The 17157-nt window shown below is 42.9% G+C and overlaps 1 protein-coding gene across 3 annotated transcripts in view; it reads left to right on the top strand.

Annotated features, from left to right (window-relative positions):
- Positions 1 to 17157, top strand: part of MPP7 (MAGUK p55 scaffold protein 7) — a 223151-nt gene that overhangs the window by 192813 nt on the left and 13181 nt on the right. For 2 of the 3 annotated variants that reach the window (XM_074358451.1, XM_074358453.1), the window contains one exon: positions 14136 to 14216. The exons of the other annotated variant lie outside the window; for it this stretch is intronic. In XM_074358451.1, coding sequence (XP_074214552.1) covers positions 14136 to 14216 — 81 coding nt within the window. The remainder of the gene's footprint in view (positions 1 to 14135; positions 14217 to 17157) is intronic. 3 annotated transcript variants of the gene reach the window in all.

The following is a 17157-nucleotide window of genomic DNA, read 5'->3' on the forward strand; positions in this document are numbered from 1 at the left end:
TTCAAAGATCAATAGCAGTGGAGAATAGTACTTGGTCAGAACAGCAGATTTCTTCCCAATATATAATTTAATATTAGACATAAATAAAAATCGATTTTCTCATTAAGACACTGTGACTGTTACTGGAATATATAGTGTGTTAAAACTAGTTGGGCTAATCCCCACCAATCTGTATCTCTTTCTGAGAAGTTTATTTCCTAATAGATTGACACTATAATCTTTATTGACCTTTTCTGTGGAAGGTACCACCCACCGATACTTATATTCTGAAATTAAATTTGATGCTCATCAGCCTCAAGAAAAACTACAACTAAATTCTGTGCTGGACATTTACAAGTGGATATTACTTTATGCTCATTCTTTGTAGGGCTACATGAGTGTCATTTTTTAAAAAAATTCACATTTCATCGATTTCAACATTACTTTCATAATAGTAATACATTATTGTTCTAGCAAATAATTATCCATTAACTCCAGATCTGTGCTAACACATAAATAAGTTCATGTTTGATGCTTTAAAGTACAATGTTGTAGAACATGGCTGGTTCTTGTTTGTTTGTCTGTTTAGTGTAAGAATACCATACCAATATTTTAAAGCATTTGTTTGGTGTACTTAACAGTTTCAGAATGCTACTGGAGGCACTGGTTTTATTGCCTCAATGCTTCAGTTGCACTTGTCTGTTTAGATTCAGAAAGTAGATCTTTTAGGGGCCATGTTTACAGAATGAAAAACTTTTATGCGTCAACTAACTATGAATTGACTTTGAAAAGATATTGTGCTTGCATTCTAATGCAAATTCCTTGTTCTCTACACATAAACATTTGTTGCAATCATAAACGCTTACACATATTTGTGGCATAAAAAAAGAAAATCTGAAAAGAGAACAATGAAAAAAACTCAACCTCTCGTGATTACATGGATGAGTCAGTAATTTCAACAGACTTTGGGGTCATTTGGGTCAAAGTTGTCATGTATGTCTTAATTCTCCTATGTAAATAAGGGCTGAGAATTTACATATAGAGCTTTTAAAAATCTTACAATTATAAATTAATCTTTTGGTTCCATATTTTTCATTTGAAAATGATCACCAAGATAAGTCCACTTACCATCTATCACTTAAAAGTTATTATGATATTATTGACTATATTTCCCATGCTGTACATTATACCTCCATGACTTATTTATTTTATAACTGAAATTTTTTTTTTACCTCAGTCTCCCTCACCTACTTCACTTACCCATGCAGCCCTCTTCCCTCTGGCAACCACCAGTTTGTACTCTGTGTCTTTGAGTCTGTTTCTGTTTTGCTGGGTTTGTTCACTTGTTTCGAGTTTTAGACTCCACATGAAGTGAAATAATACACAGGATGTCTTTGTCCATCTGACTTATTTCACTTTCTCACAAAACCCTCTAGGTCCATGTATGTAGCCAATGGCAAGGTTTCATTCTTTATTATGGCTGAGTACTACTCCGTTGTACGTAAGTACCACATCTTTGTTACCTGTTCATCTGTTAGTGGACACAGGTTGCTTCCATATCTTGGCTATTGGAAATAAGGCTGCAGTGAACTTAGGTGTGCATATATCTTCTTCAATCAGTATTTTATTATCTTTGGGAAAATATCCAGAACTGGAATTGCTGGATCGTATGTTAGTTCTATTTTTAATTTTTTAAGGAAACTCCACACCGTTTTCCGTAGTAGCTGTGCCAATTTACAATTCCATCAACATTGTACAAGGATTCCCTTTTCTCCACATCCTCCCCAACAATTGTTATTTGCTATCTCTTTGGTCTCTTTGCTGACAGCCATTCTGACTGGTGTGACATGGTATCTTGTGGTTTTGATTTGTAGTTGCTTGATGATTAGTGATGTTAATCATCTTTTCATGTATCTGTTGGCCATCTGTATGTCTTCTTTGGAAAAAATGTCTATTCAGGTCCTCTGCGCATTTTTAATCAGGTTGTTTTTTAGATGTTGTATAAGTTCTTTGTATATTTGGGATATTAACTTCTTATTAGATATATCATTTGCACATATCTTTTCCCATTCAGTGTCTTTTCATCTTGTTGATACTTTCCTTCACTGTGTAAAAGCTTTTTAGTTGCTGTAGTTCCCTTTGTTTATTTTTGCTTTTGTTTCTGTTGCCTGAGGAGACATATCCAAAAAAGAAATACGTTGTGAAGACCAGTGTCAAAGAGCATACTGTTTGTGTTTCTTCTAGAAGTTGTATGGTTTCAGGTCTTACATTTAAGTCTTTAATCCATTTTGAATTTATTATTGTGCATGATGTGAGAAAGTAATCCAGCTTGAGTCTTTGGCATGTAGTGGTCCCATTTTCCCAACACCATTCATTGAAGAGGCTGTCTCTTTCCCATTGTATATTCTTGCCTCCTTTGTTACAGATTAATTGACCATATCTGCAGGGGCTTACTCTGGGGCTTTCTGTCTGTTCACTGATGTGTGTGTCTGTTTTTGTGCTAGTACCGTCCTGTTTTGATTTCTGAAAGTCTGTAGTATAGTTTGAAATCAGGGAGCGTGATACTTCCAGCTTTGCTTTTTCTCAAGGTTAATCTGGCTACACGGGGTCCTCTGTGTTTCCATGCACATTTTAGAATTCTTTGTTCTACCTCTGTGAAAAATGCCAGTAGTATAATTGTGACAGAGATTGCATTGAATCTGTAGATTGCCTTGGGTAATATGGTCATTTTAACAATACAAACTTTACCGATCCATGAATACAGTTAATTTTTCTGTTTGTGTTGTCTCTAATTCTTTAATCATTGCCTTATAGTTTTGTAAGAACTAATCTTTTACCTCCTTAGGTAGGTTTATTCCTGGGTGTTTTATTCTTTTTGATGTGATGGTAAATGGGACAGTTTTCTTAATTTCTCTTTCTGGTAGGTTTTCATTAGTGTATAGAAATGCAACAGATTTCTTTTTAACATTTTTTTAATTGAGTTATAGTCATTTTACAATGTTGTTTCAAATTCCAGTGTGTAGAGCACGGTTTTTCAGTTATACATGAATATAGATACATTCATTCATTGTCAGATATTTTTCTCTGTGAGCTACCAAAAGATCTTATATATATATTTCCCTGTGCTATACAGTACAATCTTGTTTTTCTGTTCTACATTTTGAAATCCCAGTCTGTCCCCCAGCAACCACAAGTTTGTATTCTATGTCTATGAGTCTGTTTCTGTTTTGTATTTTATGGTTTTTTTTTTTTTTTTGGTTTATTTGTTTTTTAAGATTCCACATATGAATGATCTCATACGGTATTTTTTTTTTTTTCTGTCTTACTTCACTTAGAATGACATTCTCCAGGAACATCCATGTTGCTGCAAATGGTGTTATGTTGTCGTTTTTTATGGCTGAGTAGTATTCCATTGTATAAATATACCACTTCTTCTTTATCCAGTCATCTGTTGATGGACATTTAGGCTGTTTCCATGTCTTGGCTATTGTAAATAGTGCTGCTGTGAACATTGGGGTGCAGGTGTCATTTTGAAGTAGGGTTCCTCCTGGATATAAGCCCAGGAGCAGGATGACTTGGTCATATGGTAAGTCTATTCCTAGTCTTTTGAGGAATCTCCACACTGTTTTCCACAGTGGCTGCACCAAACTGCATTCCCACCAGCAGTGAAGGAGGATTCCGTTTTCTCCACAGCCTCTCCAGCATTTGTCATTTGTGGATTTTTGAATGATGGCCATTCTGACTGGTGTGAGGTGATACCTCATTGTAGTTTTGATTTGCATTTCTCTGATAATTAGTGATATTGAGCATTTTTTCATGTGCCTATTGATCATTTGTATTTCTTCCTTGGAGAATTGCTTGTTTAGGTCTTCTGCCCATTTTTGGATTGGGTTGTTTGTTTTTTTCTTAGTAAGTCATATGAGCTGCTTATACATTCTGGAGATCAAGCCTTTGTTGGTTTCATTTGCAAAAATTTTCTCCCATTCCATAGGTGTCATTTTGTTTTACTTATGGTTTCCTTTGCTGTGCAGAAGCTTGTAAATTTAATTAGGTCCCATTAGTTTATTCTTGCTTTTATTTCTATTGCTTGGGTAGACTACCCTAGGAGAATATTTTTGAGATGTATGTCAGATAATGTTTTGCCTATATTTTCTTCTACAAGGTTTATTGTGAAATGCAACAGATTTTTTGTATGTTGATTTTATATTCTACAACTTTACCAAATTCAGTGATGGATTCTAGTAGGTTTTTGGTGGTATCTTTAGGATTTCCTATGAATAGGGTCATGTCATCTGCAAATAGCGACAGTCTGACTTCTTCCTTTCCAATTTGGATTCATTTTATTTCTTGTCTGATTGCTATGGACTATTGGTTAGGACTTCCAATACTATGTTGAATAAAAGTGACAAAAGTTTTTCTTTGTAGTTGATTTCTAGTCTAGTGTTTGGAAAATATACTTGACATAATTTCAGTCTTCTTACATTTACTGACACTTGTTTTGTGGCCTAGTATATGATCTGTCCTGGAGGATGTTCCATTTGCACTTGAAAGGAATGTTCTGCTTTTGGATGGAATGTTTTCTGTGTATCTGTTAAATCCATCTGGTCTTAGGTGTCATTTAAGGCCACTGTTTCTTTATTGATTTTCGGCCTGAGTAATCTGTCCATTAATGTTAGATGGGTGTTAAGGTCCCTTATTATTATTCTGTTACTGTCAGTTTCTCCCTTACGTCTGTTAATATTTTATGTATTTAAGTGCTCCTATGTTGGGTGCATATATATTTTCAATTGTTATACCTTCTTGTTGGAGTGACCCCTTAATCATTATGTAACACCTTTCTTTGTTTCTTGTTACAGTGCTTGTTTAAAAGCATTTTTTTCTTCTTTTGTTCTCTTCCCTTTTGATTTGATGACTATCTTTAGTGTATGTTTGGATTTTTCTCTTTTTTGTGTGTATCTATTATACATTTTTGACTTGTGGTTACCATGAGGTTCATTTATAATCATATATACATATATACATACACACACACACATACATATATATATATGCACACACATGATTATTTTAAATTGCTGATCTTGAGTCTGAATGCATCATAACAACTCTGCATTTTATTCCCCCTCCCACGTTTAATGTTTTTGACATCATATTTCACATCTTTTGTGTGTCCCCTAACTACTTACTGTGCATAAAGATGATTTTACTGCTTTGTCTTTTAATCTTTCTGCTAGCTTCATAAGTGGTTGATCTATACCACCTTTACTGTTCGCTTGCCTTTACCAATAAAGTTTTCCTTTTTCCTTTTTTTTTTTTCCTGCTTAGAGAAGCCTTTCTAACATTCCTCGTAAAGCTGGCACAGCAGTGCTGAACTCTTTTGGCCTTTGCTTCTCTGTAAATCTCCTTACTGTGCCTTCAAATCTGAAGACAGAGATCCTTGATTATAGATTTTTTCCTTTCATCACTTTGAATATATCATGCCGCTCCATTCTGGCCTGCAAAGTTTCTGCTGAAAAGTCAGCTCATAGTCTTATGGGAGTTCCCTTGTACATAATGAATTTCTTCTCTCTTGCTGCTTTTAGGATTTTCTCTTTATCTTTAACTTTTTGCCATTTTAATTATCATGTGTTGATGTGGGACCTCTCTGGGTCCATCTTGTTTGGGACTCTCTGTGTTTCCTGGACCTGAATGTCTGTTTCTTTCCCCAGGTTAGGGACGTTCTCAGCTATTATTTCTTCAAATATGTGCTTAGCAGCTTTCTCCCTTCTCTTTCTGAGACCCCTTTCGTGTGAATGTGAGTACTTGATGTTGTCCTAGAGGTCTTTTAAACCATTCTCATTTTTTAAAGTTCTTTTTTCTTTTTCTCTGTTCAGCTTGTGTGATTTCTACTACTCTGTCTTCTAGTTCACATACCTATTCCTCTGTATCATCTAATCTACTGTTGAGCCTTCTAGTGTATTTTTTATCTCAGTTATTGTATTCTTCAGCTGTTTCTTCCTTATATTTTATCTTTTTTTAACTTCTCACCATGTTCATCCATTCTTTCCCCACGTTTGCTGAGCCTCTTTATGATTGTGACCTTGAACTCCCTATCGGGTAGATTGCTTACCTCCACTTCCCTTAGTTCTTCTCAGGTTTTGTCTTTGTTCCTTCATTTGGAGCATATTCCTCTGTCTCCTCATTTTGCATTGCTCTCTGTTTATTCCTGTGTATTAGTAGGTGAGTTACATTTCCCAATCTTGGAGAAGCGGCCTTATGATGGGAACATCCCATGGGGCCCAGCAGCACACTCCTCTCTGGTCATCGGGGCTACCTGCTCTAGGGAAGTCCCTGTGTGGGCTGTGTGGGCCCATCTGTTGTGGTAGGGCTGACCACCATGAGCATGCTGGTCCACAGCCCAGTTGGCTGCCGGGCCCTGCCTCATGTGGTGGCTCCCAGCCCACCATTGTGCAGAGCCAGATGCCAGCATGGCTGGTTGCAGGCCCCAGGGTGCCCTAGGGCTGGTCCTGGCCTGCTGCTGGGCAGGAAAGCACCCAGTGCTGATGGGCTAGAGGAAGACTCCAAGGTGATGGCACTTGCCAGCACCTGTGTCATTGTGGTAGAATGAGCTCCCAGAAGTGTCTACTGCCTGCATCTGTGTCCCCAGGGACTGGGTGCCTCCTCCCTCTCCAGAAGGCCCTCTAAGATCAGCAAGTGAGTCTGACCCAGGCTCCTATCAGATTACTGCCCCCATGCCAGGACTCAGAGCATGTGGGATTTTGCGTGCGCCCTTAAGAGTGGGGTCTCTGTGTCCCACAGGCCTCTGGCTCTCGTAAAAGTAAGCCCTGCTGGCCTTCAGCGCCGAAGTTCTGGGGGCTCATCTTCCCGATGCAGGAACCCCAGGCCGGGGAGCCTGATAAGGGGCTGAGACCCCTCACTGAACAGGGAGGACCTCTGCTGTCATACTTACTCCCTGCTTGCGGGTCTCCCACCCAGCGGTGTGGTGTTTGCGGGTCTCCCACCCAGGGGTGTGGTGTTTGCGGGTCTCCCACCCAGCGGTATGGATGGGTCTGGACTATACCTTGTCTCCACCCCTCCTACCCGTCTTGTGGCTCCTTCTTCATATCTTCAGTTGTGAAAGGTTTTTTTTGCTAGCCTTCAGGTCGTTCTCATCCATACCTGCTCTGTAAATAGCTGTGATTCTGGTGTGCCCCTCGGGAGGAGGTGCGTTCAGGGTGTTCCTACTCTGCCATCTCAGCCCCAGCCTCCAAAATCTTTTTCTTTTTCTTTTTCTTTTTAAAAAGCATCTTTGCATTTAGTTAATATGAATAGTTTATTAAATGTAAAGCTTTAAATGAAACTTTTCCTAGCATCACTTCATTAACCCCTAAGTGGGCTGTATTCCTGTGGCTGAAATGAATGTGCTCTTAATCAAATCACACATGACACACTGGCCTACTCTCAGGAACGAATTAAATGCACAAAAGTAATTAAAAGTAATAGGCTTTTCTCATTATCTTAATTATCCAGCTGGCACTTTTTAAACACACGTTTAACAAGCGTTTCGACTAATGAGGATTGATGTGCGTGGCCTTTATTCTTTCTTCCCAGAATCTGCACACAAAGTGACTTCCTAAATTCTTATGAAATAATAATAAAAAAAAGTTACATTTCTGCTTTGAATAGGAACATTCTTTTACTTTCGAAGCTAGCAAGCACATTCACTTAAGTGCAGTGTCTGAATTCCCAATTTGCAAATTCCAAAATGATTTTTTAATGCACTTTTTTGGTTTTTCCTCGGATATCATCATCCAGTTTGATCTTCCTTAGCCCTGAGTCAAGAGTCCTAACAGACCTGCCGCGTGCGTGCTGCACGGGCTCAGTGCGCTTCTCATCTTCATTAAGCTGAGCTTCAACTTCTCAGGGTTTTTGAGATCAGAATGCATTTTGAAATCAGCGGATTTGACTTCTGCCACTTACTGTAGCCAGAGTCTCTTGCCTTCCACATACACCGCTTTTCATCACTGTTTGAAGTGTGGGACAGCTTGGAACAGGGTGAGAGGCTTGGTGACGTAACGGATCACGGCCACAGACAGACAGCAGAGCAGCAGGCTACCTGCGCTCGTGTTCTGTCTGCTTTGATAAGATGCTAGATCGAAGGGAGAGAACACAGACTCTTGAAGCAGACGGACAGGCTTCTGAATCACAGTTAAGCTGCGCTCCATATGTGCGATCTTAGGAGAATTCCTCACCCTCTCATTGTCTCAGTTTTCTCATCTGTAAGACGAGGATAATCATACCTTTCTCGTAGGGATGTTTTGAGGATTAGTAACGGGGTGTGGAACGCAAGCCTGCCGCACAGGAGGACGTGCTTGTGTCACTGCCATCCCCTCCCAAAGCCTGTTGTCTGTGATTATAAACATGTGCCATTTAGACGGTCTTCCTGCTTCTCTTCAGCTTTAACAGGCACAACTGAAAACAAACCAGCGTAGCCTATTTGTATACATCCGTATAAATGTATTTCACCAGTTGTGATGAAAATTCACGTACTGGAGACGAAATGAATCTGTCCCATGCCAGAGGCGGGTGAACCAACCTGACTCGTGTGCGCCCCTAAACTGACTGGTGGAAATAGGTCTCGTATTCTAAATACAAACCAGCCAACTGAAAAGGTGAACGTAGGCCTCCCCACAGAAGGGGACAGGAGTGTGGATGTCAGTTGGGACCTTGAGGTCAAGATCCAAAGAGGAAAAACTCTAGAACTTGGTCTGCGTGGAGGGCAGAGTTGATCCAAGGGCCTGGCAGGGAAAATGCTGTTTACTGGCCGGCCGCACAGTTTCGTAGTGAGCACGATTGAAAGTATATCGCTAGTTTAACCTTTTTGGAACAGTGTCCTACCTTTGAAGATGATGACTTCAGAGAACCTAATCTAGGGGAAGATTTTAGATAAAATCGTTTGCCACCACGCATTCTTGGCATAGCGCGCGAGTGTGCGGTGAAGCCAGCTCGCGAGTAAGGGGGCGTGACGGTGGACACTGCAAACAGTCCAAACTGAAGGGTGACACATTAGAGACAGCATACTTTTCCCCACTAATTCAAACATACCTAGTTTTTCCCTCCAGAGTTAAAATAAAGTACTGTGGTTTTTTGGCAGGGGTAGAAGAAGAAAGGAAAAAAGAAAAAAAAAAGAAAAAAAGGCTAGACTTTCGCTCAGCAAATTAGCTCACACCCTGGGAAGCACTCCAGAGCTGAGACCCGCCGAAGGAACCGTAAATTCACATTCTCCTTTCAGGCCTCAGTGGAGAGGGGGCATCGCAGACCGCGGCCCACTCTTTAGAGTTTTGGTGTCGTGTTTTGTTTGCTGCGGTTCAGAGCTTCTGTAACTGAGTTTGCATCATGTGTGCAGAAAGGGTAAGTTTTAGCTCTTACTCAACATGTTGCTTGTCCCATCGGGGTAGACAAAACACACGAGCCCTGCGCAGGGCCTGGCACTTCACAGACCGCCAGTGAAAGCTGATCGCTGCCCCCACCTCGTCTCACAGTCTCCAGTTTTACCTCCATGTGATTCCACCTGCAAGAAGACCCCAGCCCTGGCCTCTGAGTTTAGGAGATGGACTTCCTCTCCTTAAACTCACTGTTCCACAGCCAAATTCATCACCTTCCCCTCTGCTTCTCTTTATCTTAAGATCAGGAGAGCCAAGTTCAAATGTGAGCTCTGCCAGTTTCTCTCAGTGACTTTGAGCACTTCACCTAACCATCAGACCCAGGCATTCTGGCTGCAGGTGCTTTTCACTGGAACTCCCACTCCTTTGGTTCATTCGGCAAATAGTTTTACCTCCATAACGGCATGATGACTGAGTCTAATTTAAATTGACAGCTAGGAAAACAGATGATGACCAAGCCAATGACATCTGTGTTCACAGAGCTCAAGTCTGTTAGAGGATAAAGACAAGTAAACGGACAATGATGACAGAGTATGACTGGTCCTTTGCGGTGGGAGGACAGGGAACATGTGAGCTCGGTCCCCAACCCAAATGTAAAATGTCAGGAGAGAATCTCTACGGCGTATCCAGGATGAATTCCGAACAACAAGCGTGAATTTGCAGGCGAGGAAAGGGCGGGAGTGTTTCTGCAAAAGCAAGCGGCGTGTGGTGAGGACCCGCCCGCACAAAAAAGAACCTGCCACATCCCAGGAAGCGGGGGTCCCGTGTAGCCAGAGTGTGCGGTGCCTGGTGGGAGCAGGAAGGATGGAGAGGAGAGAGGAGGGATGCAGAGCTCACAGCACGCCCTCTGGGCAGACCTGGCAGAGGGTCATGTTTGATTCTGTTCTCAGTGGAGGAAGAACAAGAGGTGCCAGTGACCCCAACCCGTGACCCCAACCCGCTCGGTGGAGACGGGAGGGAGCAGTCGCTGGAGGAGAGCATAGGGCTATGGCAAGTGTTCTCGAGTGTTTTTGGTTTTCCTGTTGTTTTGAGGTAGGAGACAACGTTCATTTTAAGTAATGGTGGGAAGGAGCTAAGAAAGCGAGAGAGGTTAAGATTCAGGAAGCGAAACCTCTAAGAGGACGTGGGAGCACCTGCCTGGAGAGAGGATGGGGTGGTGCCGATGGGCCCCGAAGCGTTCCTGGAAGGGACTCTGCAGAACTGCCTGTGTGGCACTTTGTTCTCTGAAGTCGCCGAGGTCTTCTGCTGAGCCTGCGGTGGCGGCGGTGGCCCCGAGCCGTCAGTTCACGCAGCGGTAACATTGAGGGCAACACGCGACCCAGCTGTTTACTTAGGGTTTTTGAGTATCAGGAGGGAGAGGTCCAGGATGCTCTGATAACGTGAAAATGAGAAACAGGGTCAGGAGAGATGCTCTTGAGGAAGAGTTCCTCAAGCTGAGCCCTGAAGGAGGTGTCGGAATTACCTGGGGCTTCGGGTGAAGGGGAGCTTGAGGCAGGAGGAAAGTTGGGATCAGATGCCACAGAGCTTTCTAAGCCACGTCACGATTTGAGTCCTGTTCAAAAGAGCCACTAGAAACTACGTTTCCAAGAGCGTTAGGCAAGGGAGCACAGGTCAGAGCAGCTCTGAGAAGCCCACGCTGGCGGCTGAGCAGGCGGGGAGGCTGACCCAGCAGAGGAGGCACAAAAGGTCATCTCTTGAACTCATGGGCAGCTGTGGTGAGGCGCAGATCTGAGGATGCTTCCGAGGGAAAAGGGACAGCCTCCGGCAACTGTCTCATTACATGGATGTGCGAGAGTAGCGGAAACTCCAGGTGTGAGGAGAGAGCAGTTGGAGGACCGAGATGACCATCTGGAGATCCGGGGAATGCAACTGGTAAGGAAAACGGAGTAACAGCTGGGGGCACGGCGGTGTGTGCTGCTGCTCCGGGCTTGGGTGGCTTTTCCGCAGTCCCGCGTGGATGTGGGGAAGAGCCATGAGCCCCATCTTAGGGAAGTTTCCTCCACAAGTGTGATCAAAGGCCAGCGTGCAAGAGCCTTCAGGGAGAGATTATGGCCCATGGATGTGAAGACACGAAGGACTGTCAGATTGAAAGGGAAGGAGAAAAAACACAGGAGGTCCTCTGGATAATAGGCATGGGAGAGGTGCCTGCGTGAGAGATCGGAAAGGATCAGAGATTGAAATCACACTGGAAAGTCTGAGTTTAATACTTTAGTAACAAAATAGCTCCCAGTGAGGGCAGAGGCAGGGTTTGCCTAAGTGGCTGAAGTGAAGGTAGCAGGGAAGGTTGCCAGTGCTCAGGCATCAGGGAAGTAAGAGGGTGGGTACATTCTGAAGGGTATCCCCAGGGGTGTTGAAGCCACCCAAGATGGTGGCAGGATTGGGGTGCAGAGAGTGGCGAGCGGTGGTCCCATGCGGGGCGGGACTGACCACTGGGGAGCACTGTGGACATCTGCAAAGGCACTTTTTTTCTTTCTTTTTTGTTAATGTCGAATGGCTGAGGCCCCCAGGGACATAGACTTGACATTTCTACAGAACAAAAATCTGACCCGCATCCCACGTGACGTCCAAATGTGCTGGACGCTCAGGGACTGAAGAGATGACTCAGCTGCCCCGTCCCACAGAGATGCTTATGCTGTATCTGCACATACATCGCAGCTCCTTTGTAAAATTTATATTTTCTCTACTTTGATAGTCTTGACATGTTGCGTCCCTGTTTCCCTATTAAGGCTGGTTTTTTTCTTTCTTTTTTCCCCTCTTCCCCTATCACATGCCAGTAGGACGCCTCTGTGGTTTCTCTCTAGTTGCTGGTCTCTGTTCTGATGTCTGCCTGTGCCTCTGGGCTGTTGTCTTCCTGTGCTTTCTTGTACAGAACGGTTCCAGATCTTACGACTTCAGAGTCCAAACTTATTTATTACAAGTAGGTGCAGACATCTGACTTCATTTTCTTCAGTCACACCCAAGTATTTACATACTGATAAATGCCCACTGTTTTATTATAAATTACTTTTTCTTTTATCTTTTCTGTATCACAATCAGGGTATTATATGAATTTGGAGGGAGAAGTTGATATGCCCTCATGAGTTACATTAGCTGGGAATGCCATTTCAGGATCCAACTGGGGTAATACAGAGTATTTTAAAAAGAGAGAGTTGAGAAGTGCTGTCTCAGGGAATTGGTGCGTGATAGCAGTGTGTGGGAAGGTGGACGGCGGTTGTGAATGACCAGCTGGGGGACAGGTCTGGTTACACAGGGCAGCACAGTCCCCAACTCGGGCATCTTCATCTTCCCTCAGACTGTGCCCTCTGCCCGGGATGCCCACCCAACTCTGTTCTGTCCACCTGTATGTTCTTTATTGTCCGGAATAAAACCTCAGTCTTCTCAAAGCTTGGGAGAGTGAGCACGCAAAGGAACGAACACGTGACCACCTGGACGCTGTGCTGGTTACTAGCCATAAAGCGAGCATAATTCCTTTTAGAATTAGAATGAAGTACACCCAAGGCTCAAAGCCTTTAACTTGTCTGGTGTCTTGTCCTTTCAGGAATACCACAACAAATGTCACAGCCCGGGTGGCTTATGAACAACAGAAGTCAATTTCTAACGGTTCTGGAGGCTGGAAATGGGGGTCACGGTGCCAGCAGGGTGGGGTGGGGTGAGGCCTGTCCTCTCTCTTCATGTCTGCACGTGGCCAGAGAGCTCTGTGAAATCTTATGTCAGAGCACAGATCATACTGATGGTGGCTCCACCCTTGTGGCCTGAGACTCTCCCAAAGGCCCCAGCTGCCCACAGCATGACATTGGGGCACCAGGGTTCAACCTGTGAATTTGGGGGGACACAGACACTCTGACCACAGCATCCAGCATCACCTGGTGAGGGAGGAACAAAGATGGGGGTCTGACAGCCTAGCCCTGCAGCTTGTGTTCTGCTCAGCACGTGACCCGCCGTCACTAAGTAGACCCCGATGGCAGGGCTGTGAGAAGCCAGCCGTCTGGGGCTTCCAACTTCTGATTTTGGGCACATACTTGAAACCACTCTTTGTTCTCTGGCCCATCTCTAACTTTGACTCTCCCAACCCAGTTACTTTCTTTGAAGGCAGACTTCACTTACCATCTTTTATTCTCCAAGCGTTTACTGTACGCCTTGCTCATTAGAGGCACTTAGTGTGGACACGTTGGCGGATGTAAACACGTGTGGTCTTTGCAAGTTTTCTAATGCTTAAGGACCAACTGAGAACACGCTGTGTTGGAGAGGATCTTGATGGTGGAAATACACAGATGGTTCTACAAATTTAAAACGCATAATTAGGTCTGCATGTAAAATAAAGTCAAGTTTAAAGATTTTCTTTTATTGAGATCTAGAAACGTCTGAAATTGAAAAGATTCCTATCCAGACTGTGCAGTTCACTCTTTTTCAGGCTCACCTTGTTTTAAGCTCTTCTGGGTGCCATTACTTGTTACTTGTTAATGTGCCCAGATGCTCTTGAGTGTTTCACTTAAAACACACAGGTGTCTAGTCTTTTGAATGGAAAAGTGGGGATTTAAATTTAAAAAGCAAAGAAGCAATCAAAGAACGCCTGGCTTTCTCTTCTGTACAACTTAACCAGAGATAGTCTCTTTACTTGGGACGCAAGTGAAGTTGGACACATGCTTTCATGGCTTACTTATGGATTCATGTCAATTACAGCAGCATATGTACGGTGTTCGTTTAGGAATGAATTTCTGTTATTCTGTTTTTCAGGTCCTGTAGGGGTGGGTTTGAATGAGCTGAAACGGAAGCTGCTGATCAGTGACACACAGCACTATGGAGTGACGGTGCCCCGTAAGTCCCGTGCTGTTTGATGCTCCTGCGGTGACATTAATGACTGCCCAGCACTTGACAGTGTGCGTGGTGCCAAGCCCCGCTGTGCGCGGTCGCCACCCAGACCTCACAGCAGCCCTCAGCAGTATGGAGGGACGCTGTCCACGTGTTACACAGGAGGACACTGAGGCACCAGAATTAAGGGATTTGCCCCAGATTACACAGACCACTGGCGGGGTGTTTGCAGATGACACCTTCCCTAGTCTTAATTTTTACAGTGAGTTTTGATACGTGTATGACATCAAATCATGACATACAGCTTTTCTTCTCAACAGAAGTCTATTCTGTTTCTTAAATTTCCAGAGTTTTCCACGAGCTTCAAGATTTGAAGGACCAAACACAGAGAGTGGAAGGAAGCTTATACAAACGTTTCTTAATTACTCTTTATGCTGTAGTAATCAGCAGAGAGTAAAACGGCCCTTCTGTGGCCACAGAACCCCAGTGTGGCAGGCGTCTTCTCAGGATACAGAGTTAGACCTATTTTTATGAAAGTGGTTTTCATAGGCATTCTTACGTGTGAAATGCGACACAGGGAGCAGTTAGATATCCAGAGTAATTGCCACTTGGCTACTTCATTTGTTGATGTTCGAGAGCCATCTAAAAGACTACATTGAAATGTTGGCTTTTTAAGTGGTTTTAGTAATGTTTAAAAAAAAAAAAGCTCACTTGTATATTGCCCTTAGCAATGTTCTCTAGTTTTGGACGAGTTCAACTTTACTTTAAAATTACAGTTTTCTGTACCTCGTTACTCCTTGTTACTACATTTTTCCAAATTATTATTTGTAATCATTTTCAGCCATAAGTTATAGGGCTGCTGGCTTTCACCAACAGATGAAAGTAAAGGAAAATGTTTTTTTTTTTTCACTTTAATTACTCACTTCTCTTACAAAAGCTGTATCGCAATATATAAGTAATTAGAAAATTTTTACAAAACAGTTGCTAAGCTCACAGGTGAGCAATTACAGAAGAAACCAAGAGGGTGGAAAACAGCTTAAAAGGAACAAAACAAATGTATTAATTTCCTTCTGTGTCTTCATCTCCTTTATTTGTCCTAATTAATTTTGTCCTTCCAGCAACACGAGGAGATGGGCAGCTTCTCCGTTTCACAGAGGACGGGGGTAGAAAGCACACTTTAATTTACTCAGAGGGTCCAACAGGCGTAGTCACACCTGGATTTGGAACCAGGTTTTATACCCCTTTTCCTCTTCTTCCTCCTCCATGGTGCTATGCAGTCCTTTCCAACCACAGATTCTCTTTACTGTAGCCCAATTAGTAGTAAGAACTGATTGCTTTTGAAGAAGGTAGGTATTAATAAGGCTGTCCATCAACGTAACCATCCATGCTAATTTCCTTATTACTCGGGATTTAGGGCAAGGCCCTTTGGACTCAGTTTATCCTACTGTTAAAATAACATTGGCACCTAAAGTTGCTATAAAAATTAACAACATCCAAAAATGTTCTTGGGCTGAGACGCTCCAAAGAAATCCCTAGAGGAGTAACTTTCCTTTTTAAACAGGTGCTAACGTCTAAAGATCCTAAAGATTCAGACTGGCCTGACAATAAGAATCTCTTGAGGTGCAATGAATTCTCCTTTCGGAGATTGGCCAGAATGCCTGAAACCTGCATTTATAGCAAATATCCCTGATGATTCGCTTTATGAGACATGTATGGGAAATACAGCCACAGCATTGACTCAGGATGATTTAATTAATTAAAGATGACGGTATTTTAAGAGCAATTTTGGAATTTTAGATTGTTGTGCTTTGTAAAATACTTCAGGTAGAGTCGCGATTATTGGAGAAAAATGATCGCTTAGATTATACCACCAGTAAGTACTCTGTTTGACGTTTAACTCTGTAATTCTCCACTCCAAAACATGTGCCAGAGATCCACCAGAATGGGTAAATGGAAAAAGATGTGGAGCAGTGGAATTCTCACACCTTGCTGGTGGAAATGCAAATTCATTCCGCCACTTTGGAAAACGAAGTGGCAGTGTCTGCTCCGGCTGAGCAAACACCCTGCAACCCAGCAGTCCCACTCCTAGGTCACACCCGGCCGAAACATGCACTTGGACGTTCATAGAAACATTCAGAAGAGCTCAGAGCTGGAAACTTCCCAAGTGCCCGTCAGCAGTAGATTGGATAAGCAAATGATGGTCCATTGACACAGTGGGATGTTGTCATGCAGTGAGAACCTGCTACTACCTGCGACAGTAAAAAGGAGCCCCCCCCCCCCACATTATGTTGCAGGAAAGAAGCAGACACGCAAAAAAGAATGCGTTTGACTCTATCGTTTTGTAAATGCAATCGAGGCAGCGCTACTGCGTGCTGTTAGCGATCTTGAAGAGGTGGGTTTGAGGGGTGATTCTGATTGCTGGCAATTTTCTGCTTCTTTAGAGTGCTGGTTACACACAGGTGTCTGCTGTGTGAAAATTCATGAAGCTCACATGTGACCTTATCTGTAATATCCTACTTGAGGTTTTAAAGCATTAAAAAGAAATGCTTGGTGGTTTAGTTAATTGTTGATTTGGTAAATTTCCTGGTTTTGCTATGGTCTGTGGTTATGGAAGATGCTACTGGAGGAAACTGAGTGACAGCTACATGGGGCCTTTCTGTGTTCTTACTGCAACTTACTGCGAATCTATTTCAATTTTAAAAATTATTTAAAGGGAAGCTAAATTAGGTCAATGCGATTATTCGGGGCTCAAATGGATGAACAAACAATCTGATCTTTTAAAATGATCCATGTGGCCATATTAAACATTCCACGTTGCTTTTGCTTTTAAAGAAAGTGGCCAAAGCCCCTGTTTTCTGCTGAAAAATGCTTCTCTGGGAAATTTCGTCCCTGGTGGGCAGTGTCAGTGTTGTTTTAAGGCCTTACTTCATCGTCAGCAAATCTGTAT

Source organism: Camelus bactrianus, chromosome 35 (genome assembly GCF_048773025.1).
Source record: "Camelus bactrianus isolate YW-2024 breed Bactrian camel chromosome 35, ASM4877302v1, whole genome shotgun sequence".
Taxonomy (NCBI): domain Eukaryota; kingdom Metazoa; phylum Chordata; class Mammalia; order Artiodactyla; family Camelidae; genus Camelus; species Camelus bactrianus.